The 27,849-nt window shown below is 44.6% G+C and overlaps 1 protein-coding gene across 9 annotated transcripts in view; it reads left to right on the forward strand.

Moving 5' to 3' along the window:
- Positions 1-27,849, forward strand: part of HECW1 (HECT, C2 and WW domain containing E3 ubiquitin protein ligase 1) — a 463,589-nt gene that overhangs the window by 425,047 nt on the left and 10,693 nt on the right. For all 9 annotated transcript variants that reach the window (XM_067042890.1, XM_067042895.1, XM_067042893.1 and 6 more), the window contains 4 exons: positions 20,023-20,121; positions 20,795-20,924; positions 25,195-25,341; positions 27,140-27,254. In XM_067042890.1, coding sequence (XP_066898991.1) covers positions 20,023-20,121; positions 20,795-20,924; positions 25,195-25,341; positions 27,140-27,254 — 491 coding nt within the window. The remainder of the gene's footprint in view (positions 1-20,022; positions 20,122-20,794; positions 20,925-25,194; positions 25,342-27,139; positions 27,255-27,849) is intronic.

Here is a 27,849-nt window from a genome sequence, read left to right on the forward strand (position 1 = left end):
GCAGGATTAAGAATATTTCCCTGGGAGAAAAGGGAACCCTCTTGCACTGCTGGTGGGAATGTAAATTGATACAGTCACTATGGAGAACAGTATGGAGGTTCCTTAAAAAACTACAAATGGAACTACCATACGACCCAGCAATCCCACTACTGGGCATATACCCTGAGAAAACCATAATTCAAAAAGAGTCATGTACCACAATGTTCATTGCAGCTCTATTTACAATAGCCCAGACATGGAAGCGACCTAAGTGTCCATCGACAGATGAATGGATAAAGAAGATATGGCACATGTATACAATGGAATATTACTCAGCCATAAAAAGAAATGAAACTGAGTTATTTGTAATGAGGTGGATGGACCTGGAGTCTGTCATACAGAGTGAAGTAAGTCAGAAGGAGAAAAACAAATACCGTATGCTAACACATATAAATGGAATCTAAGAAAAAAAAATGTCATGAAGAGATTAGTGGTAGGACGGGAATAAAACACAGACCTACTAGAGCATGGACTTGAGGATATGGGGAGGGGGAAGGGTAAGCTGGGACAAAGTGAGAGAGTGGCATGGACATATACACACTACCAAACGTAAATTAGATAGCTAGTGGGAAGCAGCCGCATAGCACAGGGAGATCACCTCTGTGCTTTGTGACCACCTAGAGGTGTGGGATAGGGAGGGTGGGAGGGAGGGAGACGCAAGAGGGAAGAGATATGGGGACATATGTATATGTATAACTGATTCACTTTGTTGTAAAGGAGAAACTAACTCACTATTGTAAAACAGTTATACTCAAAGATGTTAAAAAAAAAAAAAAGGAAAAAAAAAGAATATTTCCCTGGCCTGTAGTTCTATAAAAAACATGGTCATATTCAACATCTCTGGTTCCTGGACCAGCATAACCCAGCCCCTGAGCAGGGATCGTTGCCCGACAGTGTAGCCAGGCCCCTGAGCTGAGTCCATGCTCTGAGTCCCTTCAAGTCCATCCAGAAGAGAAGCTCCCACTTGCTTCCTCTTTTTAATACCCTTTATGAGTCGTTTCAAACATATACAAACAACAGACATGCCTAATGCTCTTATCACCCAGTTTCGAGAACTTGTACACTTCTCCAGACCTGAATTTGATTTTTTTAAAGTAAAATTTACACGTTACATGCACAAACTTTATCTGTATAGTTTTGACAAATGTATATACATTTATATCCTACACCCTTGGTATGGAATTTTTCTGTCAACCTCAAATATCTTCTCGTGGTCCTTCCCAGTCTATCTCTGACCCCTCTCAACTCCGTGAAACCACTGAATAGATATTTTCAGCACCTGTTTTCTTTGTATGCTCTAGAACTTCATAGAAATGAAATTATTTAGTTAGTACTCTTTAGTAGTAAGTCTTCCACTTGCTTTTTTTTTAACATCTTTATTGGAGTAGAATTGCTTTACAATGGTGTGTTAGTTTCTGCTGTATAACAAAGTGAATCAGCTATACGTATACATGTATCCCCAGATCTCCTCCCTCTTGCATCTCCCTCCCTCCCTCCCTATCCCACGCCTCTAGGCTTCCCAGGACGGTTACCTCCCCGACTCATTCAGGGACAGAGCTTGGAGTGACGCCCCTTGGGAATCAGGATTCCCACAGCATTCCTGGGTGGTTGGGAGGGTGGAGGGCAGGGAGTGTTCAGGCAGGTGGTTTTGTCACCTGCCCAGCGGCAGGCCACCCTGTCCCTCCTCGCGGGCCTGCATGTGCAGGGGGGCCAGATGCCACGCCTCAGTCTTCCCACAGACCAGGAGGGAACAATGACAGAGCAAACCACTGGCGGGGATGTCAGAACCAAGCCCAACCCACGATTAGCTGTAGAGATGGGACACGAGCTTAGGGCCAAACCCTGAACTCAGCTGGCAGGAATGTGCCCCCAGCAGAGGGAATGCAGACCGCGCCAGGCGTGGCGTGGGAGCGGGGGAAATGTCGTGCTGTAAGTACAGGGAGCTGCAAAGAATCAAGACTGCCCTTCCCAAACACTGATTGCAGAACAGCTCTATAGCCGGGACGTGCTTTTTGCTGGCACTTGCCCCGGCTGTTTGCACCGCGTTCACATTTCAAAGGGAGCTCTTTGTTTTCATTTGTATTAGCCGTCCGTAGACCTGATCACTGCTTTTTCTGGAAGCTCAGTTGGGTGGGGCAGCTGGAGGGGTGCAACCTTTTTGAGGAGACGGTGAAAGAAGAAAGGGAAAGACTTGTACAGCACAAGTGGAAAGAGAAACTGAAACTGGGGCAGCCCTTCATCCTCTGGACTGGAGGGAAACACCTGGCAAGTGTCACCACGTACAGACTGGTGACACAAGAAGGGGATTCGCTTGGGACAAAAGGAAGAACCCCTCCCCTATTTAATGGGACAAGAGGAGGCATGGATGCAGGTCACTGGGCTGAGAGGAGGCCAAGCAGGACCCTTCATATCCTCTGCTTTTGGAAGAGACAGGTCTTTGAACTCCATCCTTCTCTGGTGCCCACGCATAGAGCACAGTGATGGTTGCCTAAGTCAAAACTTCACTTCCGACTTTCACACCATATTTTTCCATCGTAAAAAAAAAAAAAAAAGGGATGAGGGACTTGGAGTCTGTGGTCCTCAAACTTTAGTCAGCAACTGCAGAGCTTGTTTTAAATGCAGATTCCCAGAACGCACCCCGCAGAGAGTCTAATCTCCAGGCACCTATATTCGAACAAGCACCCCAGGGAACCTGATGTCAAAGCGGGGATCACCACCCTTGGAGAAACACTGCCACAGATGCTGGTGGCGGCTTCAGGAACCTTCCAGAGAATGTGAGAAGAAGAAAGCTAGATGTGGGTGCAGTTTTCACACAAAGAAATGAAATCACCCCAGCCAGAAACGACAGATTTTCACCCCATTTACCAATACGTGAGAAGTTAGAAAACATGAAGGTCCAAAGAGGAAGGCAATAATATTGAGTAGAGCGTGCAAACAGATATTGTGTGGGAACCTCATATTGAATGCACTTAAATAGTGACTTGTTTTTAATTAATCCAAGTTACAAGCATAAGGAAAAAGGAGTATCTTTGAAATGGATTTTTAAAATATAATAGAATTTAGGGCTTCCCTGGTGGCGCAGTGGTTGAGAATCCGCCTGCTGATGCAGGAGACACGGGTTCGTGCCCTGGTCCGGGAAGATCCCACATGCCGCGGAGCAACTAAGCCCGTGAGCCATGGCCGCTGGGCCTGTGAGTCCGGAGCCTGTGCTCCGCAACGGGAGAGGCCACAACAGTGAGAGGCCCGCATACCGCAAAAAAAAAAAATAATAATAATAGAATTTAGCAATTATGGAGTGCTTTTTCATCTTCAAAGAACCTATTAACATTAAAGTACTCTTTTCTAAAATTCTCCCTCGAGGTAGGCAAGCAAAATTGAACATTATTATCCCTTATTTGTAGATGGGAAGAGAAAAGTGGAGAGGCTGTTTCAACCTAACATTGAAAGGACTTAAAAAAAAAAAAAAAGTTCCCACTGTAGAGATCTGGGTTTCCCACCTTTAGCTCTCCTGGATGCTTATATTATTGGACAAGAAGTCACAGCACGTTTTGTATAAGTGACCACTGGTGGAGGTGTGAATAAGCTTCTGTGCTGCACAGAGGCAGGAGATGCCATTTCCCGTTCTCCTAATTTCCCTGGTGTGTTAGGATTTAAACTGAGCAAAGGTTTCAAAAGAATCAAAGTTAATTAATTTGACCAGGCTGTTTACATTATCTTACTTCAGTGTCCTAACATGTAACCTGGAGATTAAAAATTAGGCTTCGATTACGTGCCTCAAGCTTTTTTGTGGATGTGTTATGGCTTGATTAAGTAAATGGAAATGGATGCTGCCCATCTTAAAAATTTGCTTTGAGGACAAAGGAAATGAAAATACTCTAGTAACAATACAAGCCTGAGAATAAATTACAATATGTAGTTAATATCATGGCTGAGAAATCCTTACGCTTGACCCTTTCTAAGTATAAAAATGTTAAAATTTGGAACTATTGGTTAAGTCATTGAAAGATGTACTTTCCAAGAGATGTGTTCACTTTCTGATTTGTTTAAATACCAAATAGAATTAAGAGAGTCAACATCTCATCTTCGAAAGACTTTTTGTCTATCGGAAGAGCTTTTCTAAAAACATAAGCTACGTGAAAATACAAAGGTTTATCTTCTGTCTGGCCTCAGTTTCATTAGAGGAAATATATATTCAGAGCAGTGGGAAGGGTGAAGAGTTTTACATCAACAGAATTTGGAATGAATGGAGGGCCAGGGTCAACCACCTGGAATGGATTTCTTAAGTTAAGACTAGTAAAGCTGTCGGGGAAAAAAAAAAAAATGTATTGAAAAGGACATTTGCACAGGTGGACCTGGGACAAAAGTTCAACCCTAGTCAAGTTGAGAACAGATCAAGGTACCTAAATTTGGTCTCGGGGTCTGAGAAGGGGAATAATTGGTGGAGACGTATAAATCTAATGATTAAGAAAATCATTGCGAAAGACACATGGGAATCACTCCAGACATGTAAGAAAGTGTGTGACATAATCCAGGAGACAGACCCTCAGGCACAGGCTGGGAACAGACCAGACAGATGCCTTGGGGCCTCTGGGGCACAAAGGGGCAAGAAGGACCTTCAGGTTTCAGATGATGAATAGCAAACATAGACTCCAAGATTGGCTTTCCTTACTATCCAGACTTCTAGGGACTTTCTCCTTGTATTCTCATCTCAAAGAATATCAACTAATTCTATGCTATAAAGAAAAATAGAATCAGTTGATAAATCTTCAAAACAGTCAAGCTAAATAGAACATAGTCGCAAGCCCTGACATCATGTTGATTCACTTATATATTGTTTATGCTTCCCATACTTCCCCTGTACCAATACAATTAATTCAGAACCAGTTACTTAGATAGCTTCAAGTATTCCTGGTATGCAGTTATACCAGTACATATGCTTTTGTGTAGCATGAGAACATGATGTTGTCAGAACCATTATTATTTTGCCAGTCAGGTGGAAATTACAGAATGTCATTTCAGTTGAGACTTAGGTAGTAGTTCAGTAATTCGGATAATGTCACTAGTCTGTATGCCCCATGGAAGCATGGGAGCCTTGTCTGTTGTGCTCTAAGTACCCCAGCAACTAGACAGTGCCTCAAAAATGGTAGGTACCTCATTATGATTTGTTGAAAGATTGAATGATTGAATGAATGAATGAATGAAAAACCCAGAAGTTGTTTAGGTTATATCAAATTGATTATTTTTTTCACCTGACTCAGTTTTTGTGTAATACTGTGCATTGCTTAATGAGTCACAGGCAGAGAAGGACACAACACTTAAAGGGTCAGTAGGGCACTGTGGGTTATGCCTGGAACAAAATGACACTGTTATTCATTTATTCTCTGGTCTTTGCAGCTCAGATAATTAAGACCTTTTAAACCTTCACCTTCCTGTTTTACCCAGTTAGATGAGGATATAGCAGATCTCAGGACATTTCAGTTATCCAGGCAAGCAGCATGGTTTGGTCAACTCCCCTATCTAATTCTGGGCGTGGAACCAGAGTCTATGTCTTACTGAAAATTAGATAAATTCTCCACTTGCATGAAATTAAAAATATGACTTTAGCGGGTCAGCTTATAAACTCTACAATAATAGGTTTAGTGATAAATGTCCAAGAAGACGAAGGAAGAGGGGTGTCCTTTGCATTGGGTACTATATTACTCTCCAAGAGCTACCTTAGCAAATTACCATAAACTGGGTATTCTCCGTTCTAGAAGCCAGAAGTCCAAACTTGAGGTGTCAGCAAGGACATGTTCTCTGTCCAGGCTCTGGGGGAGAATCCTTCCTCGCCTCATTCAGTTTCTGGTGGCTCCAGGCATTCCTTGGCTTGTGGCTCCATAACTTCAGTCTCTGATTCTGTCTTCACATGGCATTTCCCTCTATTTCTGTCTCTTCTCCTCTTCTGTCTCTTATAAGCACATTTGACAGTGGATTTAGGGCCCACGTGGATAATCCAAGAGGATCTCGTTTGGGGATCCTTAATGATATCTGCAAGGACCCTTTTTCTTAAGGTCACATTCACAGGATCCAGGGTTGAGGAAGGCGGTGCGTCTTTGGGGGGCACATTCAACCCACTACAGATACAGATAATGTGCGTAATGTACTTCTAGAAGAGCTTCCTCTGAATGGGAGGCACCCATTTGGCCCACCATGTTGCCATGCTGAGGAATAAGCAGCCCTGGTCTTAGTCCTTTGCCCCCTGCAGGGCTGATTTTAGAGAAAGGCACTTGGGCTCTAGACACATTCATTTCAGTTGCTAATTAGCAGTCAGAAGATCATACCCTGTCATTATCTTGTGCTGGCAGGGTCTCTTTCAGGACAGATGAAGACAACTTCAAGTTTTCTCAGCTAATTTGCAGTGCTGTTTCCACACATAGGGAAGCTATGAAAGCCAAATATAAATCAGGCCTTGCATCTACAATATTTCAACAATTTGAGGGGGTGTGAGGGAGGCGATTCTCTACCCATGCCTTGAAACATTATCTGAGTAAAGGTGCTGAAGAGAATAGACTTAACTTCCTACTGTATCGCACAGGAAACTCTACTCGATATTATGTAGTAACCTATAAGGGAAAAGAATCTGAAAAAGAATAGATATATGTAGATGTATATGCATAACTGAATCGCTATGCTTTACACCTGAAACTTACACAATATTGTAAATCAACTCTACTTGAATTAAAAAATTTAAAAGTATATATATATACTAGATTAGATTAAAAAAAAAAAAACAACTAACTTTCCTAGCCCCAGTGACCTTGACCTACATTCCACTCCAGCCACCTGCTCCCACAGTGGCCCTCCCAGCCTCATTATCACCCAGAACTGTGCCATATCTGGAGTTGGCGACTCTAAAATCCCTCCATCCATCTTTCTACAGCAAGGGTTCCCACCCCCTCCCACTCCCGCAGCTGCTTACCAAGTTCATTTGCACCTCAGACTCACCAGCCCCTGCCCGCCTGGCATGGTTTCCTTCACCCCAGGCCTCCTGAACGCCTCCTTCCCCTGTACACAATTCCCTCTCCCCTCCACGCTTACACCCCATCTGGTGGGCAAAACGCCACCTTGGATCAATATCATAACTCACTCTCCCATGTTCAACACCGGAGCTGTTTCCTGCACCCCTAGCACCAGAGAAAATGAAATGACCCTGAGAGCCAGTACAATCCTAAATCATCCTCTCTGACCTCAGCCGGTTCTACAGCAACGCTCACCTGTCCTTTGATGCATCTCTCATTCCACTGGCCTGAAGCCCCTACCAACCAGACTCCTTCACTTTGAGGAGATGCCTCCAGATCTTACTGAAGTGGAAACTCTGACAGGACCGCCTCCATTTCCCACCATGACTACAAATAGCGGCTCGACCCTAACACTTCCCTGCACCGCCCTTCTCCGGGTCCAGGCGGATCGCCCACTGAGGCTCTGGCTCCTTCAGTTCCCATCTCCTCCACACCCTTACTCCAGAAATTGTCTCTTTCTCCTCTGTCTTTATACTTTACCCTCTCCCCCTGCTTACGGCTCCTTTCCCTCATTCTCTCCTTCACCTACTGAAATCTGACATCAGTATTCAGCACCAAAATTGCTCTTCCCTCGAACAGTAGAGACCACCTAATCGCACACTTAGGGGACTATTTTCCCTCTCTGCCTTAATGGAAACATCACTGCAGTAGATATGGACTCCTGCCTCAAAGTCTACTCCCTTAGATTCTGAGACACCAACGTCTTCTAGTTTTCCTTGCATCTCTATTATATGCAAGTAAACATGTATAATTTTAACACATCAGTAACCCACATTCATTGTAAAAATAATTTAATATACATAAGGAAATAAGCCCACACAGAAATAAATGCTATTAATATTTTGACTTAAGTCCTTCCATGCTGTTTTATTCGATGGATGGATGGGTGGACGGGTGGATGGATAGATGGAAAGATATAATTTTACATAAAATATAGCAATGGAATCAAAGTAAACTTCCATAAAGTTCTCTCCATGTCAAACTATGAATTCTAAATCTGTGCTTTTATCCTGACCTCTCTGCTGAGCTTCAGACTCTTTTAGCTTTTATCCCTGCTGAACATCGTTAGTATGATCCCCCTAGAAGTTAAGATCTAATCTCTCCCAGGAGCCACTTCCTGTCATCCTTCTCTTCTCCTCTGCTCACATAAAGCTCCCTGTCCTGCCAATTTTATCTCCAAAATGTTCCTCACAATTCCCTGGACATACTGTAATACCCTCCCCTGTGTCCCTCCTCAGAACTATCCCTCAGATGGCTGCAGGCTGATTTCTCTTAAAATCCCAAAGCAAGCATGTCACCCCCTTGGCTTAAGCCCTTCAGTGGGTCCCCATTCTCTACAGTTTAAAGGCTGAACTCGTTGGCATGGAGAATAAGACCTTCCAGGACCTCCCGCTTCCTCTTTCTGCTCTAGTCATCGTGAATTTCTTGCTGTTCTAAACATATCCCGTTCTGTTTCCTGCCTCTTTCCTCATATGATGTTATTTTCTTGGGAGGCCCTCCCCTGCCTTCTGAAGCAGACTAATTTTCTACTCATTCTTCAGAGCTCACCTCAGTCATCACTGCCTCCAGGAAGCCTACCTAGATTTAATCCCTCCCAAGTCAGCTAAGTCTCCCCCCTCCTCTGGGTTTTCCCACCTCCCGTGCCCTCTTCTACAGCACGTGCTACATGGTAATGAAATGCTGCATTGCTAGATCTCTCCCCCTTACTGTACTGTTTACCTTCATATCTTTGTACAACACCTGGCACAGAGGAGGCACTCGGTAAATTTGTTGAGATTAAAAATGCATGAACACACTGTAATTTCTCTCACGTTTAAAAACAAATCCAAGCTTCCTTTGATGTCACACCCTCCTCCACCTACCACTTTGATTCACAGCTCCCCTTTAAAGAAACATTCCTACAAAGAGTTATCTGTGCTTACTTTCTCTGCTTTCTCTTCTCCCGTTCTCTCCAGCCTTTCCTCCCCTTTCCCTCTGCAGAAACAGCTCTCATCAGGGTTGCCAAACCCAGCGGGCAACTCTTACACCTCCTATTATTTGATCTCAGAGGCACTTGACACAGTCGGTCCCTGCCTCTTTCCTGAACACTTTCCACATCCCTTGGTTCCCATCCTAACTCATCCCCTGTTCCTGCTCAGTTGCCTTTGTTGTCAACTTCCAGATCCCTGGATGTGGCACTGTTTAGGGCTCAGCCCTTGGTCCACTGCTTGCGCTTCCTTGGCGATCTCATCCAACTTCCTGGAGTCATGTAACTCCATCGTCTCCATCCTCAGGACCCCACGTTAACATCTGCAGCCTGGCCCTGTTCCTGGAAATCCCGACTGATTGGTAAAACTGCCCACTCAGCAGCCCCACCTGGATATTTTGTAAGCATCACAAACGTAATAGGTCTAAAAGAGAACTCTCAAGTTTCTCTTCCAAACCTTCTCTTCTGGTGTTTCCCATCTCATTACACGGCACCACCGTCTACACAATTGCTCTGGCCTAAGACCATGGACTGTCTTTGATGCCTCTCTTTTTCTCACGTCTCCCATCCAATCCATCAGCAAATCCTCTTGGCTCTGTCATGAAGATACATCCCGAATCTGAACTCATCACCTCCACCCCCACTACCCCAGTGCAGTCTGCTATCACCTCCCACCTGGATCACTGCAGGAGCCTCTAAACTCCTGCAGTGTCTCCCGGGAGTGTCTGTTTCCGCTCTCGCCAGCCTCACCTCTCTCCCTGCAGCGTCCAGAGTATCGTTCCCAGCATCAACCAGTTCATCCCATCAGCCCTACAGGAGACCTCCAGTGGATTCCCATCACACTCAGAATACAGTCCACACTCCGCTTCCCATGCCTGCCAAGCCCTGCATGACCTGCCTCCTGCGGAATGTCTCCAAACTCACGTTCTCCCATCTTCTCGTTCTCTCTCCGGCGTCCAGCCCCTTTGCCCTCTTTATTGTTATTCAGTCAAACCATATATATGACCCCACCTCCGGCATTGCCGTCTCCCGGCTTGCAATGCTCCTTCTCCTGGAAGCTCACTCCCTTTCTTAATTCAGATCAGACATCATCCCCTCAGAAAGGATAACACAGTCTGGTACATTGGGAAGGAATTATTCTCCCCTCCCATCCTTTTCCTAACAGAGACCTAGAGCCCGAGTTCTAGGCGGGAATCTGAAATGATATTTGGTGGAGTCGACGGAAGGCACACTTAGAAATTAAGGGAGTGATGAAAACTGCTCAGATGTGTGCAGAATAGAGCACAAAGCCTGGAGGTTCTGCCCTTTGCTGCCTTCGAGGACCCAGGAGAGGCAAACGGTGCCCGTGTGTCAGAAAGGAGACCAGGACCACCTGTTAGGATATCCTGCTCCTGAAGAAGGTGGTTTTGCCCCAGCCCCAGCAGGGGACATTTGGCAATGTCTGGAGACAGTTTTGGTCATCGCAACTTTGGGGGGATGGGTGGTACTGGCGTCTGGTGGGCAGAGGCGGGGGGTGGGGGGTGGGGGGGGGTGAAACACCCTGCAGGGCACAGGACCGCAAATGTCAACTGTGCTACAGCTGAGGAACCGGCTCTGTTCTTCGGAGGGCCGCAAAGACCTCTTAAAGGACCTTAACCCCTGCAAGTCCTGGTCCATTGCCAGGGAAGCAGTGATGGGGGAAGAGCCAGAAATGAGCAGGGATGGAAAACATGACTGCTGCAGAGAAAACCTTCTAGAGCTCAGCTGTCAGTCTGCAGGAGGCAGGCCGTGCACAGGTGGGTGCAGTCCCAGAGTCGTAGCTTGGGAGACAGGCCATCGTGACGGTGGTCTGGGGGCATTCAGGCCCCGGGGGCAGTTTTAGCAGCCCTCTGGCTTCACTGGGTGACCAACAAAATGCTTCTGAGCCTCTGGTATTTGCCAGTGCAGTGCTGGTTGTGAAGGTGTTTGTACTCCGGAAGATACCGTGGTGTTTGGAAGAGGCCATCAAGGTCTGTAGAGTGTGTGCCGGGTTTTGAGCAGACCTCAGTGTCCCGCCAGCTGTTCCTGTATCTGCCTCAGTCCCCCATCCCCTCACCAAAGGCAGCAGAGCCAAGCACATCGTCACCAAGTGTCCAGCTCTTTACAGCTCCCTAATACACCGTCTGATGCCCTTTCCAGGCAGGAAGGCCCAGAGATGGGGCCAGCTTTGGGTTCCTCAAGGCTGAAGCTGGTACAGGGAGTATCTCTGATGCTTAGCGGTGATGCATGAAAAGACGCAGAAGCCAAGAATCATACAGAGAGAGATTGATGGCTTACAGGTCAAGAAGAGCCTGAAAAGGTCACCAGAATGAAAAGACACCGTGAGACGATTATCAGGGGCACAAGTTTTATGCCAGGGGATCATACTACCAGAAAGACCACAGCAGAACCTTCGAGACTTGAAATGTTACCTGGGCGCTGTAATGAGGGTGTTATCCCATTTTTATATCACCTTCCTATAAAGGAATTAACTAGAAGCTTTTTTAAAGGGTTTTGTTGTACTATCCAAAATGTCTTTCCCGGGTAATGAGGTCTTTTTTTTTTTTTTTAATGTTATTGAAGTATAGTTGATTTACAATACTGTGTAATTAGATCTTTTTATTTTCTTCACTTGGCAAACCATCCTGCTTCCCCTTCCATAAATCTGACCTGTGAACAAGGAATCCCTCTCCCAAACTTCCTGGCTAAATTTTTTGCCATTACGCAAACTGCTTTTGTTTAAAGAATCAGTTGAAAAGTACACCGTGAAGTCATTACCTCCTACCTCCTGCTAAAACATGTTCCTACACAAAGTTTCATTGGAGAGATGGAAAAGGGAGGGAGAGAGGGAGAGAGAGAGACCTGCTAGTTCAGCTTCTGGGTGTGAAACATTCCTCACATCCGCCCAAACGTTGACACCGTGACCTCAAGTCTTCTCTGCAGTTTGGGCTTTCTGTCCACCTTTCGGGACAGAAGCCTACTCTAGATATTGGAAATGTGAACAATAATCTCATCGAACAAGCTTCAAATGATGTTTCAGGAATTTTCAGCAGGTTTGTACAGTTTATCCACTGGAATCAAACCAAATGATAACTTTGATTTAACTCAATTCAGCAAATCTGGACTGTGCTCTCGCCCGTAGCCAGGCACTGCGATACAGGAGTGCCGTCTGTAAGCAAAGCAGAAGTCTGCGGTTCTGCAGCAGCAGCAAAGTGCAGGCTCGTCCACTGGTCAAGTCCACATTCTCATCCTTTGATCAGGCCTGGATGTGTAGCCCTAGGATCCTCAGCCTGGAAAAGGGATCAGGCATGCCAGTCTCTGGATAAACACCCAGGTAGACTGACCTCCGCTAGTCCCTTGGGCCAAGCCTTTCAGCATCTTAGCGGTTGCCCTATAGAGTAGGTACCATTATGATCGCATTGTGCAGATGAGTAAACTGAAGCCCAGGGGTGGTGAGCAGCTTTGCCCAAAGTTACACAGGTCAGAAGAGTTAAACCGAAGCAGCCTGACGTCAGAGCTTGCAATGTGGGCCTCTCCACTATACTGCTTTTCTTGGATTATTGGCAAACAACCCGAAGAGCCATGAATCAACAAACAGTAACCCTCTCAAGGGGAGAGTCAGGTCTTTGCTGGGCCTTTTAAACCAGGTGGGAAGATGTGCTGGAAATATGTGAAACTCCGTTGCCTTTGAACGCTCACTGCAATGTGCAAAACCGAGATGGAAGTGAGATAAACCTTTGCCAGTAACATTGGTTGCTTTCAGATTTCCTGCCCTAAGCTCCCTCAGCGTCATTAGGAAAGCTCAGAGTGGCTGCAGTTGCTTTTATCCGAGGCAACTCAAGTTCATCTCCCAGATGTCTGCCGAGGTGTTGGTGAGGATGCTTGAAGAGTGACATCTGCCCATTTCAGAGGTTCTCCCATGGTCCCAGAGTTGACTGGCTGTATGCGGTCCCCCTCCAATACCTGTGAGCAGATGCGTAAAGATAAAAACCACTTAGGTTTCCATCAGAGTGGGAAGGGTCAAAGCAAGCATAGAACATTCCGAAAATGAAATACTTTGGAGTCTATTAAAATTAGATGATGAAAACCTATGTTTGCAGATATGTGAGGGTCTCCGGGCTGCGCTGTGCTGTGAAAAGAGGAGGTTTCAGAGGATCAGGAGTGGCAAGGCGACCCCATTCACATAGGCATGTGTGTGCTCACCGCTGATTTTCGGGGGGAAAGACCCACCAGGGTCAAGAACGTTGCCTCGGGAGATGGAGTTGATGCACTTTTATTTGATGTTGTCTACGTTGCTTACGTTTTTCTTTACACTAAAAAATACCCAATTCTGTTATGTTTCTTTGGTAAGAGGGTAAGGGTTGGTGATACCAAAAAACAAAAACTTGCAACGTATTGAAAACCAAGGATTTGAAAAGAATTTAGTCCAAGGGATGTTTCTATAAACCACAGGGTGCGGACTTCCTGGTGGTCCAGTGGTTAAGACCTCACCTTCCAATGCAGGGGATGTGGGTTTGATCCCTGGTCAGGGAGCTAGGATCCCACATGCCTCACCCGCAGCCAAAAACCAAAACATAAAACGGAAACAATATTGTAACAAATTCAATAAAGACTTTAAAAATGGTCCACATCAAAAAAAAAAATCTTAAAAAAAAAAAAACAAGGTGGGTGGGGTTAGGCTAAGAAATCTAACTGTGAGGTGCCCACATTCCTCCCCTGAAGGAAGACAGACCAGGCCTTCTCACGAGACCCGTATTTGACTGACTCTCAGTAGAGAAGATTTTTTTTTCCTATTAAATATGGGGTTCCTTGTATTTTGATATCCAAGAGGGAGCCAGAGGGAAACTGTCTTCCCCCCAACTTAAGGATTACTGGTGGAGGAAGGCCTCGTTCCTGACCCCTCAGGGTGTCCTATTCTTCAGGTGGTTGGGATGGAGGAAAGGTTGAGACCCAACATCTAGTACCAGGGGAAGGGTCCCAGCTGGGACCCGGCCTGATGTAGCTGGCACGTGGATTTAGACATGACTGGGACGTGCGGTCGGGAGACATGCCTTATCTCCTCGTGTCCTCCACATCGTGTGCACATTTATCTGCTGATTTACCTGGTAGCTGAGGCCTCTCCGGTGAAGAGAAGTCATTGGAATCAGATCCTGTGGGCATGTCCCACGTGCTTGCGAAGGACGGGGTGGGGCAACAGAGGGCACATTGCAAGCAGGGAATCTGGGGTCCTCAGAAACAATAGAGCCCAAGAGAAGCAGAAGAATGGCCCAACGGGTGACCAGCAGCGCTGAGGTTCAGATGTGAATGCGTGGGGATAGCTGTCCCCTAAGCCCACCCTGACTTTGCTAGCCAAGGGATGAGAGGACAGTGAGTGAACTTCCAAAACAGGCCCATGAAACCCTCGGGGCCCCAGCAACTGTGCTGTGAGGCCCCTCTAACCAGAGCAGGTCAACACAGAGCAGCTGTAGATTTGAGCACAGGCCACTCAGAAGAGGACAGCTTCTGCAGCAGCCTGGAGGCAGGGGCACCAGATCCTGCAGCACAGTCACCATCCCTGGGGATGTGCTGAGGTCAGTATGGCTTCAGGAACAGCAGCCCAGAAAAAAGGAGGGGCAGCGCCACACCAGGAGCAGGGCTGGCCCGCAGCATTCGATGAGACCCCTCGTGGGTCCCCGGAATGGGAGGTCCTGCACGTTCACACGGAGGGGGCGGAGGCGGGCTCTCAAACTGCAGGCCCTGGGGCCTGGACAGCAAAGTAACAGATGCCCACTGTGGGCAGGGGAGGGGGAGGCTGCTCCTTCTGTAGAGACTCATGTTCATTGATCCTTAGAACTCTTTATTTGTGCCAGATAACTTAGATCAAAACATAAGCTGTTTTTGTTTTGTTTCGCTTCACTTATCTGCATAGTTTGTCCAGTGATCGATCCAGGGGCTAAAGAAAAGGACTTCCTTTCCATCTCCTAATTCCTACACATTTCCAACCAATGTTGACAGCAAGCACAATCGATTTCCTAGCAAGCAGTGGTTCAAGCTGGGTGAGATAAATAAAGGAGATGTACAAGCACTGGAAGATGTTTTCTTGTGAGATTGTCAGGGCAATTCATCAACTGGGAAAGGCTTTCCATTCCCATCTCTGCCTTTTAAGCTGTTGTTTGGATTTGAATTGGACAGTCCCTGTATTATGCTCTGTACGAACACATCCCAGATCATAGTTCATCTCTCTGGAATATATTTTACCGTATGTACTGGACTGGCTATGAGCCATCCTGTCTGTGTTTATGTAAAGCCAAACCACATTATCATGGACTGCTTGCACAGCTATGAGAAAATATCAAGGGCCTACTAGTTGCCCACATGAGCCTGTGAAACCAATATAATTTTGTCTTTAGAAAATTCCATCTTACGCCTGACCCCATTCAAAGCAAATAAACGATTCTTGATGGGTGGTCTGCACTGCAGTCCCATGTGCTGAAAACAACCCCATCTGCCCCCCTCCATCTGATCCCGGCCCCTGGTGGAGAGGCAGGCCACGGTGATCCTAGCTTCAAAAAGCTGAGCAAGACACCGGACTCCGAGATCTCCTCCCCAGACCCTGCTTTCCTGACCGCTCAGGATTGGTGCCGGGTCGACATCCAACCTGAGTTGGGACAGTCACGGAATCATGCTGGAAATGTGGACCTAGGTCAGTGAAAGTCAAGTTGGTCTCTCTAGGGGCTTGAACTCCAGGCTGAAAAACATGAACAGTGTTGGCAGTGAGAGAGAAGAAAGGAGCAGATATACACAGAGAGGAGCTAAGGGGAGACACTGGATGAGGGAGGGTGAAGTCACCTCAGTACCTGACGCTCAGCTGCATTCCTAACCCTGCAGTTCTTGAGACACTGCCAGGACCTTATAATGAATTCCCCCTTTGGCTTAAACTAGTTGAAGGTTACTTGAATCAAAATTTTCCTAATTAGCACAAGGAGGTATTGGAAGCCAACATAAAATAATAATAGTTATCACTTGGAGAGTGCAGTCTTCCAGAAGAAGAAATGAAGAAGAGGTGGGTAAGTCCTGGTACGAGGTCACACACCAGGCAGCCTGGCCCCTGGACCAGAGGATTAACCTCACTGCTGTTCAGCTTCTCAAAATGGACACAAAGGAAAAGGCTTGGTCTGCCTTCTGGCAGACATGGGTCAGTTTCCCCAGTGTACCACTTGCCCGGGGCTAATTATTGACCCTAGATTTCTTGTGAAATGAAGATTGCCATAGTCATAAAATAGAGTAGCAAGGATCAACGAGATAACGTAATATGTGTTGTCCCAATAGGCATTCCATAAACGTTATTTCTAATCTGTTTCCCATTTTTCACTTGTAATGAATTACGGTGACTAGAACTGATGCAACATCGTGAAGGGTGGTGGTAACCAGCATCCTGTATTTTTACTGTCAGATATGATGCTGAGATGAATGTTTTTCATTACGTGAGGAAGTATTCTTCTATCCCTTGTTTACTACAAAGATTTTTTTTTCTTCAGAAATTGACAGTGGATATTTTTTTTCTTCGTCCCCTTTTACCCCCTTTTAAAAAATTTTTATTTTATATTGGAATACAGTTGACTTACAATGTTGTGTTACTGTCAGATATACAGCAAAGTGATTCAGATATGTGTATATATATATATAAACACACACATACATATATAAAATATTTTTCAAATTCTTTTCCTATACACGTTATTACACGGCACTGAGTAGAGTTCTCTGGGCTATACTGTAGGACCTTGTTGATTATCTATTTTATATATACTAGTGTGTATATGTTACTCCCAACCTCGTAATTTATCCCTCCCCACCACCTTTCCCCTTTGGTAACCGTAAGTTTGTTTTCTAAGTCTGGGAGTCTATTTATGTTTTGTAAGTAAGTTCATTGGTATCATTTTTTTAGATTTCACATATAAGTGATATCATAGACAGTGAATATTTTCAAGTAACTCTTCAGCTTCTAACCAAAAAAAAAGAAAAGCCATATGATTTTTGTCTCCTGACATCGTTATTAATTTTAATAATAGAACGCCTAATAGTAAATTGTCCTTAGTTTCCTAAAATCAAACATCCTTAATCATCTGGCATTATTCAGGGAATGGACTGGTACTTTCTCTTGTGTTTTATTTATGATGTTTTTAATGTATAAGTGAGATGTCTTTAGTTTCCTTTCCTTTACTCTTTTCCGGATTGCATTTTGTGTTTATGGTAGCTCATAAAGATGAAGTAAGAAGTTTTCTACCCTTTTCTGGTTTCTGGAGCTATTTAAATAGTAGGGGTGTTTTCTGTCCATATATGGACAGTCCCAGCATCAATTGTGAACATAGTTCTTTTTCCTCCGAGTTTTCTAGTTTATACTCTGGTCATTTGTCTATTTAAGTTCTTCTTCTTGAATAGATTTGAATAATGTGTATTTTTGCTGGAGAATTTACAATTTATTGAGATAGTCCCTTTTTTAACATTGAGCTGAAAATAGTATTCTCATGTAATATTTTTATCTGTTCCATTTCTGCAGACACTACTGCCTGCTGAGATTACCGTTTCTCTTCACTAGACCTCTCAGGGCCACCTCTAAAGTGAGGGAGGTCCTTGGCAGGCACCTCTGTGTTGCCGGCTGCTCTCTTCCCACTGTGGTGGTCTCGCTGTCTCCACCACATGGCCACAGCCCCGCCTCATGTTAGGAGCGTCAGTTGTGATGCCTCAGAGCCCATTAGAGTGGATAAGCCTGCATGGAGTACGCAGGATTGTGGCCGCCATGTTGGGGACCCGTTGGTTACTGGGGTATCAGGAAAGAGCACCGGGGGATGCAGCACCGACGGTGTACCCCGGCCTCAAGGACTGTAAGATGGTCAGCTGTTCCATGAGCCTCCCCACCCACGCTGCCCCTTTAGCACCTTTACTAACGTTCTGCTCGCCTCTGGTCTCCCCGGAGTCAAAAATATTTACGTGTTATTTCACGCAAAAAGAATCGACTCCTTCCAAAATGGCAATCTGAAGTGCTGCTTATGATCACACGCATTACAGGATCCGATAATCTATTCCTTTAAACCACTTTTACAGCAGTTACAGAGTACAAAGTCTTTTGAGTCTAAAAAGAGCCTCCTGAAAGGTCATGGCTTCGTTGGAAATGCCAACTGGGAGGATCTGAGAAAAGTCACAGCTAAGTCTATGCTTAGGTGAAAATCAAGTTCGATAGGAAGAGACAGGAGAGACCCCAATCGTGGAGGTAGGTACCAGGGATGGGCAGCACACAGGGTGAGGGAACCAGCGTGCTAGACCAGGCGGGCGGGGAACCGGTTCAGGAGCAGGGCAACGATGAGACCAAGCTCTCGGGGGCCGTGGCATACGGCTAGGCAGACCACCAGCAAAACTGCCAGGAAGCGGGCTTCCCCGGCGGCGCAGCGGTTGGGAGTCCGCCTGCCGATGCAGGGGACACGGGTTCGTGCCCCGGTCCGGGAAGATCCCACGTGCCGCGGAGCGGCTGGGCCCGTGAGCCGTGGCCGCTGAGCCTGCGCGTCCGGAGCCTGTGCTCCGCAACGGGAGAGGCCACCACAGTGAGAGGCCCGCGTACCGCAAAAAAAAAAAAAAAAAAAAAGTGCCAGGAAGAAGTTTGCCCCAACAAGGTTTTAAATCAGTGAAGGCCCTTACATCTGGAGGTGAGCAGGTCTGTGTGATCAGTTCCTCCCAGCAGAGACCTTGTTCTTCATGTGTGACGATGTAGGCTCCACTTACCGCTTACCACAGTGGGATTCCACGGACTTTTCCCCACTGACCGTGAGCACGACGGCCATATGTGATTCATACTCAAGTCCCCCACCTCCCAGCGTAGGGTCAGGCACACATTAGACCTTCAGGTGGTATCTTTCTTTGGAATGCTCGAATAGGTGAGGATGCATGGTCCAGAAAACTTTCCATATCCTTAGATTCAGATCCTCGGGTTCATTGCTGACTCTTTGCACTATTTACAACAGCCAGAACATGGAAGCAACCTAAGTGTCCATCGACAGATGAACGGGTAAAGAAGATGTGGCACATAGATACAATGGAATATTACTCAGCCATAAAAAGAAACGAAACTGAGTTATTTGTAGTGAGGTGGATAGACCTAGAGTCTGTCATACAGAGTGAAGTCAGAAAAAGAAAAGCAAATACCGTATGCTAACACATATATATGGAATCTAAAAACAAAACAAAAAAAGTTCTGAAGAACCCAGGGGCAGGACAGGAATAAAGGCGCAGATGTAGAGAATGGACTTGAGGATACGGGGAGGGGGAAGGGTAAGATGAGACAAAGTGAGAGAGTGGCATGGACATATATACACTACCAAAGGTAAAATAGCTAGCTAGTGGGAAGCAGCCGCATAGCACAGGGAGATCAGCTCGGTGCTTTGTGACCACCTAGAGGGGTGGGATAGGGAGGGTGGGAGGGAGGGAGACGCAAGAGGGAGGAGATATGGGGACATATGTATACGTATAGCTGATTCACTTTGTTATACAGCAGAAACTAACACAACATTGTAAAGCAATTCTACTCCAATAAAGATGTTTAAAAAAATGTGTTCAAAGAAAATAAATAAATAAATAATTTTTTTTAAATGCTGACGGTTTGTCTAGGGTCCCAGAATTCCTCTCCACCAGCTCTTTTCATCACTTAGGTCCTTATACTCTCAGGTCTGAGAAAAAGATTCCAGCAAAATGATTCTATTTGGGTACTTGCGGGAGAGGAGGGTTTCTTAATACCTACCAAGTTCATAGCCATTGTTTATGGTAAAGAATAAGAAGAATGGGTGCCTCCATTGTGTCATCAATTGGCAAATTTTTCAAGCAGCTCAAGATGAGTACTATGAAGAAACACATCAGATAACAGTACAAATGAAAGTATTTAACAGTGTGATTTCCCACCTGCCCTTCAGTTGCTCTGCCTTGTCTGTGTTCCAGGTTCAGGTTTAGTGGTCGAATCCTAGGCCTGGCTCTGATCCATCAGTACCTTCTGGACGCTTTCTTCACAAGGCCCTTCTATAAGGCACTCCTGAGACTGTAAGTGTCCACCCAGCCCTGCCTGTGGGACCGGAGGCACTGGCCTCTCTGGCACCTCTGACCCTTTTGTCCCTGTTTTCCCCTAATCATTCCTGTTAGGTTTATGGCGATTTACTTTTCTGAGTGCTTAGATATCACACAAACCTTTTAGTCCACTAAAAATGCATTTGGAGATTTTATGTAAGCATAAGAGAACATCATATAACAGATATAAATCAGTTTAGATAAATATAGTAACATTACAAGCATTGCATGAAACTACCAAGTAGAATTGATCTGTCCTTGTATGTAAAATCGTTATGCTGTGCACGTTAAGCTTACACAGTGCCGTATGTCAATTATATCTCAATAAAACTGGAAGAAGAAAAAAAAAAGAATTGATCTGCCTATAATTTAGTTGTTTTCAAATGATACTCTTCTCCAACGGCCATGGAGAACCCCTGAGTCAATAATTGTTTTATGTTTATTATTGTAAACATTTTAAAATTTCCTTTTCCAATAAAAAACTACTGAATGAACTAAAAAGATTCATCAGTATATTCAAAAGTATCCAGTTGTTAGAATACGTCTGTGTCACTTTAGCCAGGAGTGACATAACCACATTTTGGCATGAGGTCTGGGCAGCTGTTTATTGAAACAATCCGTTTACCTTTCTCCCTTTGAATACACCCAGGCCCTGTGATTTGAGTGACCTGGAATATCTGGATGAGGAATTCCACCAGAGCTTGCAGTGGATGAAGGACAACAACATCACAGACATCCTCGACCTCACATTCACGGTTAATGAAGAAGTTTTTGGCCAGGTTTGTGAGATGTGGGTCTTGGAAAAGACATTTTGGTTTTTACTGTGGAAAATTCACCTACCATGAAATTTACCATCTTAACCATGTTGAAGGGTACAGTCCACTCATTGTGGTTGAGTAGATTCACAATGTTATGCAACCATCTCCAGAACTTCTTCATCTTGAAAAACTGAAGCTGTGTCCATTAGACGATAGCTCCCCATTTCTCCCTCTCCGCAGTCCCTGGCAACCTTTCTACTTTTTCTTTCTCTGAATTTACCTACTCTGAGTACCTCATATAAGTGGAATCATACCGTGTTTGTCTTTTCGCGACCAGTTTATTTCACTTGGCGTAATATCTTCAAGGTTCATCCATGTTATAGCATGTGACAGGATTGCCTCCTTTTTTAGGGCTGAATAACATTCCATAGTATGTAAATACCATATTTTGTTTAGCCCTTCGTATGTTGATGGACACTTAGGTGGCTTCCACCTTTTGGGTATTGTGGATAATGCTGGTATCAACACAGGTGTACAACTATCTGTTCAAGTCCCTGCTTTCAATTCTTTTGGATATATATACCCAGAAGAGGGATTGCTGGCTCACATAGAAATAGGATTTTGTGTTTAAAAACAAGGACTGTCATTCATTTAAGATATAATTCTTTGAAGACTATTCCCTTTATGAAAGGTACCCATGTCTTCTTTTTCTTGTTTTGACATGGATCTACTTTATAGAGTTTTTTGAAAATCACACGGGATAATGGATCAGAAAGCATTTTTGTAAAGTGTGCGATACATCTATGAGGTATTTCTCTTATCTGTGCAACTACAATAATACTTCTTTTATCACTAGCATCCAGATATTTACTTCTCCAAAATGCATATACTTGAGTACTATTTAATAAGATAAGCTTCCCATTTCTTTTTCTACTGGTGTTTATATAACATTGAATTTTCTGGGTTACAGTTTTATCAGACCAACCACAACCTGAGCAGATTTAGCAATTAAGGTTTTGAGAATATCATTTACGAGAGGTTCCATGACGTGTGTAATTTGTAATGGGATGTTGTGAGAATTAAGCTGGTTTACTTTGTAACATTGCATGACTGTGGACAGCATGCTGAGTCCATGGGTGAGAGTTACCCACTGAACCTTGCAGACCTCCCATCACCCACTGCTTCAATCAAGCATCTTGGACACGTCCTGGAAAATGTCACTGTTCTGGTGCATTGCCTGTGTGTAAACATACCTCTGAAGAATATTCTCTTCTATATTTGACAAAAAATTATTCCTTACAACTGTATGTTGTAAATATGTTCAAGAATATCCGATTCACTTAACTGTCTTCCTGTATACCAGAAGAACGTGTAAAATACACTGTTCCTCTGCATGACTACTTTTTAGCCCATCCTTTACATTTTTCCCTATAGTAGAGGGTAAATTTGTAAAATAAACACAATTATTTAGCAAAATATATTAAGACAGATGGGAACCCATCTTAAAAAACCTTGAGATCACAAACCTAACGCGTTATGCTAAAATAAATTCCACGTGGGTGAAAAAGCTGAATGTTTAAAAAAACAACAAAAAGATGAAAATGACAGGATTTTCCTTTTTAATCTCGCAGTAAGGAATGCTGCTATAGATGTGACACAGACTGTCAGTCATAAAGGAAAAGATTGAGATAGTCAACTAAAATTACTTTTTTAATACCGCATGGCAAAAATACAACATAAAGTAAAAATGGCATAGTATTTACTACATTGTAATGCATAAAACAGACAAAAGGCTATTTCTTTCAATATAGGAAGAGATTCTGCAGATCAATAAGAAATGATCGACAACACAATAGAAAATTAGCAAAGAATATAAGTAGATAGTTCCCAGGGAAGGAAGTACTCACCCTCATTCACTGTTTTTTTAAATGTAAATTAAAGCATTGTGAAATACCATTTTCCCTCATGAGAATGTCAAGAATCGGAAAGCTTAGCAGTATTCGATTTTGGAGATGATGTAGAGAAACAGGCACTCTATAGAGGAGTGCGGGTGCGAGTAAGCAGAAGTTTGCTTCATCCTCTATGAAAGGCACCTTTGTGATATCTATCCTCATTCTAAATGCACCTGCCTTGGACTCATCATCCACATCTAGAAATTTGCCCTACAGACATATTCACATCCAGTTGAAATGACTGATGGATTCGGATCTTCATTGCAGCATTGTTGATCATTGCAAAAAATCCGAACCAATCTAAGCGTTCAGCAGTAGAGCATTGGTGAAATAAATGACGATTCACTCACACAGTGGAAGAGTGGACTAGTGGGATGTGTGGTCTGACACCCCAGCCCATCCATTTACATATAAATCATAAACAATAAACCGGGTAGTATAACAACCAGAAAGAAAGAATAGGGCAGGTCCAAGTTGGTATGAAACAATGGTCAAGGTGTATTTTTAATTGGAAAAGTATGATGATGAACAGTGTATATAATATGCTACCGTTTATGGGAAAAGAGAGGATCTATACGTATTCCCTAGTGTATACACTGATATGTGTATACATCCCTAGTGTATACATTCCCCTTCCCTGGAAGGAAAGGAAGGGTGATTTTCTCCAAGTAGGGAGATTGTATGGCTAGGAGATGAAGTGGGAGAGAAACTTGCATTTCATTGTATGGCCATTTATAGCACTTAGATTTTATTCCATGGACCAGGAAGAAATCAAGTAAACTACAAATGACTACATACATAAATTAGAGGGGAAAAAAAATAACATTGAAAATAAAAAGAGCAATTCTTCAGGTGTACATAGCGTAGGAGCTGAACAACTCAGAGAAAGTTCAAAATGTTCCCAGTGATAAAAATAAGAATGTGTTGTAGATCTAGAATAATATCTATCTGTTTAAAGCTTAAACGATCCTGTTTCTTTTCAGATGAGGTCACCAAGAACGATGCTTTTGGTTTTAGAAAATCGCGTCTCAGCCCTTCTTTTGGCAAGTTATGGAGTGAAGAGCAGACAGACAGATGCAGCTGAAAGACACCATAGGCTTTTCCTGGGTGTGTTAGTTAAGAGTAGGTTCAGCTGCTAATGAAGAAACCCAATGACCCTGCGGAAACTAACAGTATATTTTTCTCTTACATAAAAGTGTGGAGGCAGGCAACCCAAGGCTGCACTCCCTACAGTGGCCACCTGCACTCATGACCCAGATGCATACAGTGCCCCCAACCATCACGTCCGTGTCTGAAGTAGCAGGACAAAGGGGCATAGCCCCTCCCTTTAAGGAGACCCCCTGAAAGTGCCATACCACACCCCCGCTTATCCCTTATTGGCCAGAATTTAATTACATCACACACTTAGTGTCAGGAAGTAGTCTTTAACTGGGCAGCTAAAATCCAGAGACTCCAAAGAATATGGATCTTGGGTGGCAATTATTATGTTATCATTGGCGAGTATTTCATATTTACCCTAGTCACCCAAGTGATAGAAGAAGATGTAATCCGCAGATTTCTGTGAACTGTTTTGTTTAGGTACCTTGGCCATGAGTGCCGAATATATTCATATATTTCTTAATCAGTGACTAAGTCCAGTTACGCCTCATTTTTCTTACAGCATTGAGCAGCAAGGTGAATCCCTTAAGCAAATTTAAGATAACTGATGCTTACCCCCTTCAAACACCAACACTTTGTGATAAAAATGTCTAATATGTTACGTGCCTTCTTGCCTTTCGAAACAATAAAGCACAGATCATCACTTGTCTTGTGAGCTTGTCCTAACGAACTTGCATCTTCATACTACGTGGCAACTTCAATCTCTGTTTCCTTTCTCAAGGTCAGGCTGTCACTCTTCAGCCACTCTTACACCTGGCTGCAAAACTATCCTCCCACCCTTCACTATTTTCCTGCCAATGATCTGCTGTGGTTGGGGAAGAATTTGGCTGTTAAAAATATGATCTTTTGGGGATTTGGGGCAATCAAGTATGTGACTATAGGGTAAGGACATTCCAGTCCATTTAGGGGCATTTTTCTTTTATTTCCATTAAGCCTCTTGAGTTAAAGAAACGCATTTCCTCTTTATAAAACAAAAATGCTTCTAAGGTACTGCAGTATCTGCTTAGAACAACCAGAACCTTTCTAGTAACTTCCAGGGAAGGAGAAAGAACCGAGAAGGTAGTGAGGCCAAATGCTTGTGAAGAGGACTTTTTGCAAAGAGTTCATCCTCCTAACATCGATCTGTCTCACTGCAAGATAAGCTGAGTCAACAAGCGTCATGATCTTTGTTCCCCCACAAGGTAACGGAGAGGGAGTTGAAGTCTGGAGGAGCGAACACCCAAGTGACAGAAAAGAACAAGAAGGAGTACATCGAGAGGATGGTGAGGTGGCGGGTGGAGCGCGGAGCGGTGCAGCAGACGGAGGCCCTGGTCCGGGGCTTCTACGAGGTGAGACCCGGGCCCGGCAGGCACGCCAGGCCTCCGCCCCCAACACAGCTTGTTAGGAGAAGGGAGAGGAAGGGCAAGGCGGGGAGACGGCTCAGCAATACGCACCAGCGTGCAAAGCGGGCCTCCTGGGGACAGAGGGTGAGGGGTCAGAGTTCCCTGGGAAACCCAGCTCTCGTGGTCTCACAAAACTGGCGATGGTGTGGCCCTGCTGTGAGAGCACACGGCACCTCCTGCCAAGACATGTGCGTGTCGCATCTCCTTTCACTCAGTGAAATAAAAATGAGTGAAATGAAGGCACTGGAGGGCATTGTCCACTCTCGCTTGATTTTTATTTTCTTACGCAAGCAGACCTCGGAGATACTACAGGTTTAGTTCCAGACCATGGCAATAAAGCCCATGTCCCAATAAAGTGGGTCACATGAATTGTTTGGTTTCCTAGTGCTTATAAGAGTTATGTTTCCAGTAGACTGTAGTCTATTAAGTGTGCAATAACATCATGTCTAGAAAAAACAATGTACACAACTTATTGAAAAAATACTTTATTACTGAAAAAACTCACCATCATCTGATGATGCAGCGTTGCCCCAAACCTTCAATTTATAAAAAACGCAGTATCTGTAGAACGCAATAAAGCAAAACACAGTAAAAGGAGATATGCTCCTAGTGTCACTTTGTGCCACACGATCCATGCTGAGACGGTAAATCAGGAGGACAGTGACTTATTATGGGATTGTATGAAATCACGTGTGTGAAACTTTTGAAAATTATAAAGCACTATAGAATTTAAAGAATCTTTCTTTCAATTAAAAAAAGTTTTTTTAAAAAAAGCATCAGAGGGCTTCCCTGGTGGCGCAGCGGTTGAGAGTCCGCCTGCCCATGCAGGGGACACGGGTTCGTGCCCCAGTCCGGGAGGATCCCACGTGCCACGGAGCGGCTGGGCCCGTGAGCCGTGGCCGCTGAGCCTGCGCGTCCGGAGCCTGTGCTCCTCAATGGGAGAGGCCACAGCAGTGAGAGGCCCGCCTACAGAAAAAAAAAAAAAAAAAAAGCATCAGAGATCGATAGTAATCAAAAAAAAGAAAAAATAGGACAGGGACAGCTGCTAGCCTTCGTGTGCCCCCAAAATTGACATGGTTAAACTTCTGCAGTTGAGAAACAAGGGTTTGGGTGTTGGAAGGTTTTCTTTGCTGCTGTGTTGGAGAACAGCGTGGGTGACTGGCTGGTCCACTGGTTTGATTAAAAGAGGTACCCACTGCAGGTGTGCAGTCGTACCTGATACATTTGGCAACAAGATGTAAAGCCGGAGCTCTGAACCCTAACCAAGCAGATCTTCCCAGATCTTTGAAGGAGGAAGGCAGGAAGTAACGGGAGAAAGGAAGGAAAAGACAGTCGTTTTAATATATAATGTCCCATTCCTAGGAAATAAATCCTAGTTTTATGTAGAGGAGAGGATCCCTTTATGTAGAGGAGAGGAGTCCAGTGACTTGGACTTTTTGCCTTCAAAAGGCAATGTCATTTGGAAACTTAAATGTGACTATGGAAGGTCAGTCAGGCTTATTCATGACATCATTCCGAGAGGGAGTATCATAGTAGTGAAAAGCAGCAGACCTTTTCTGAGTTCCCGGCTCACCAAGGGGTTGTGTTTCAAAATGTTCATGATTTTGAACTTAAACACGATAGCACATTGGGGGAAAACGTCGTAAACAATGGTCAGCCTCCCAGCTTAACCCACAGAAATAATAATGAGTGTAACCTGGCAAGGAGGTTGAGCCTGGAGGCTGAGGCCTAATGTGGATTGCAGGTGGTGGACTCGAGGCTGGTCTCCGTGTTCGATGCCAGGGAGCTGGAGCTGGTGATTGCGGGCACGGCGGAGATCGACCTGGCCGACTGGAGGAACAACGCCGAGTACCGGGGAGGTGAGCCAGCGGGGTCTGTTGACCGATCAGCTCTCACAGACACACTCCCTCACTTCTGAGCACATGTTATTGAGGTGAAACTGACATAACATGGAATTAATCATTTTAAAGGGAACAGCGTGGTGGCATTTAGTGCACTCACAAGGTGGTGCAACCGTCACCTCTAGCTGATTCCAGAATGTTCTTCTCATTCTCAGAGGAAACCCTGGACCCAGGAAGCACTTGCTCGCCTTTCCTCCCCCCATCCTCCCACCCCAGCAAACCTCAGTGTGCATATTCTGTCTCTGTGGATGTACCAGTGCTGGATATTTTATGTAAATAGAATGGTACTGTATGTGGCCTTTGTACGTGGTCCGGCCTCTTTCACTTAGTAAGGTTTGTTCACGTCGTAGTATGATTCACTACTGCATTCCCTTTTATGGCTGAATAATATTTATCTACATATTCCATATGTGGTGATAATATAAATATAAAATAATATCACTTTTTGAAGGTTACAGAGAACTTGGCCTTACTTCAGTACGTGTGCAAAGTAGGCCCTGGTCCATGCCTTCCGCCAGCTTCCAACCTAGACTTTCCTTTGGGTGACAGTAAT

Source organism: Kogia breviceps, chromosome 9 (assembly GCF_026419965.1).
Source record: "Kogia breviceps isolate mKogBre1 chromosome 9, mKogBre1 haplotype 1, whole genome shotgun sequence".
NCBI lineage: Eukaryota > Metazoa > Chordata > Mammalia > Artiodactyla > Physeteridae > Kogia > Kogia breviceps.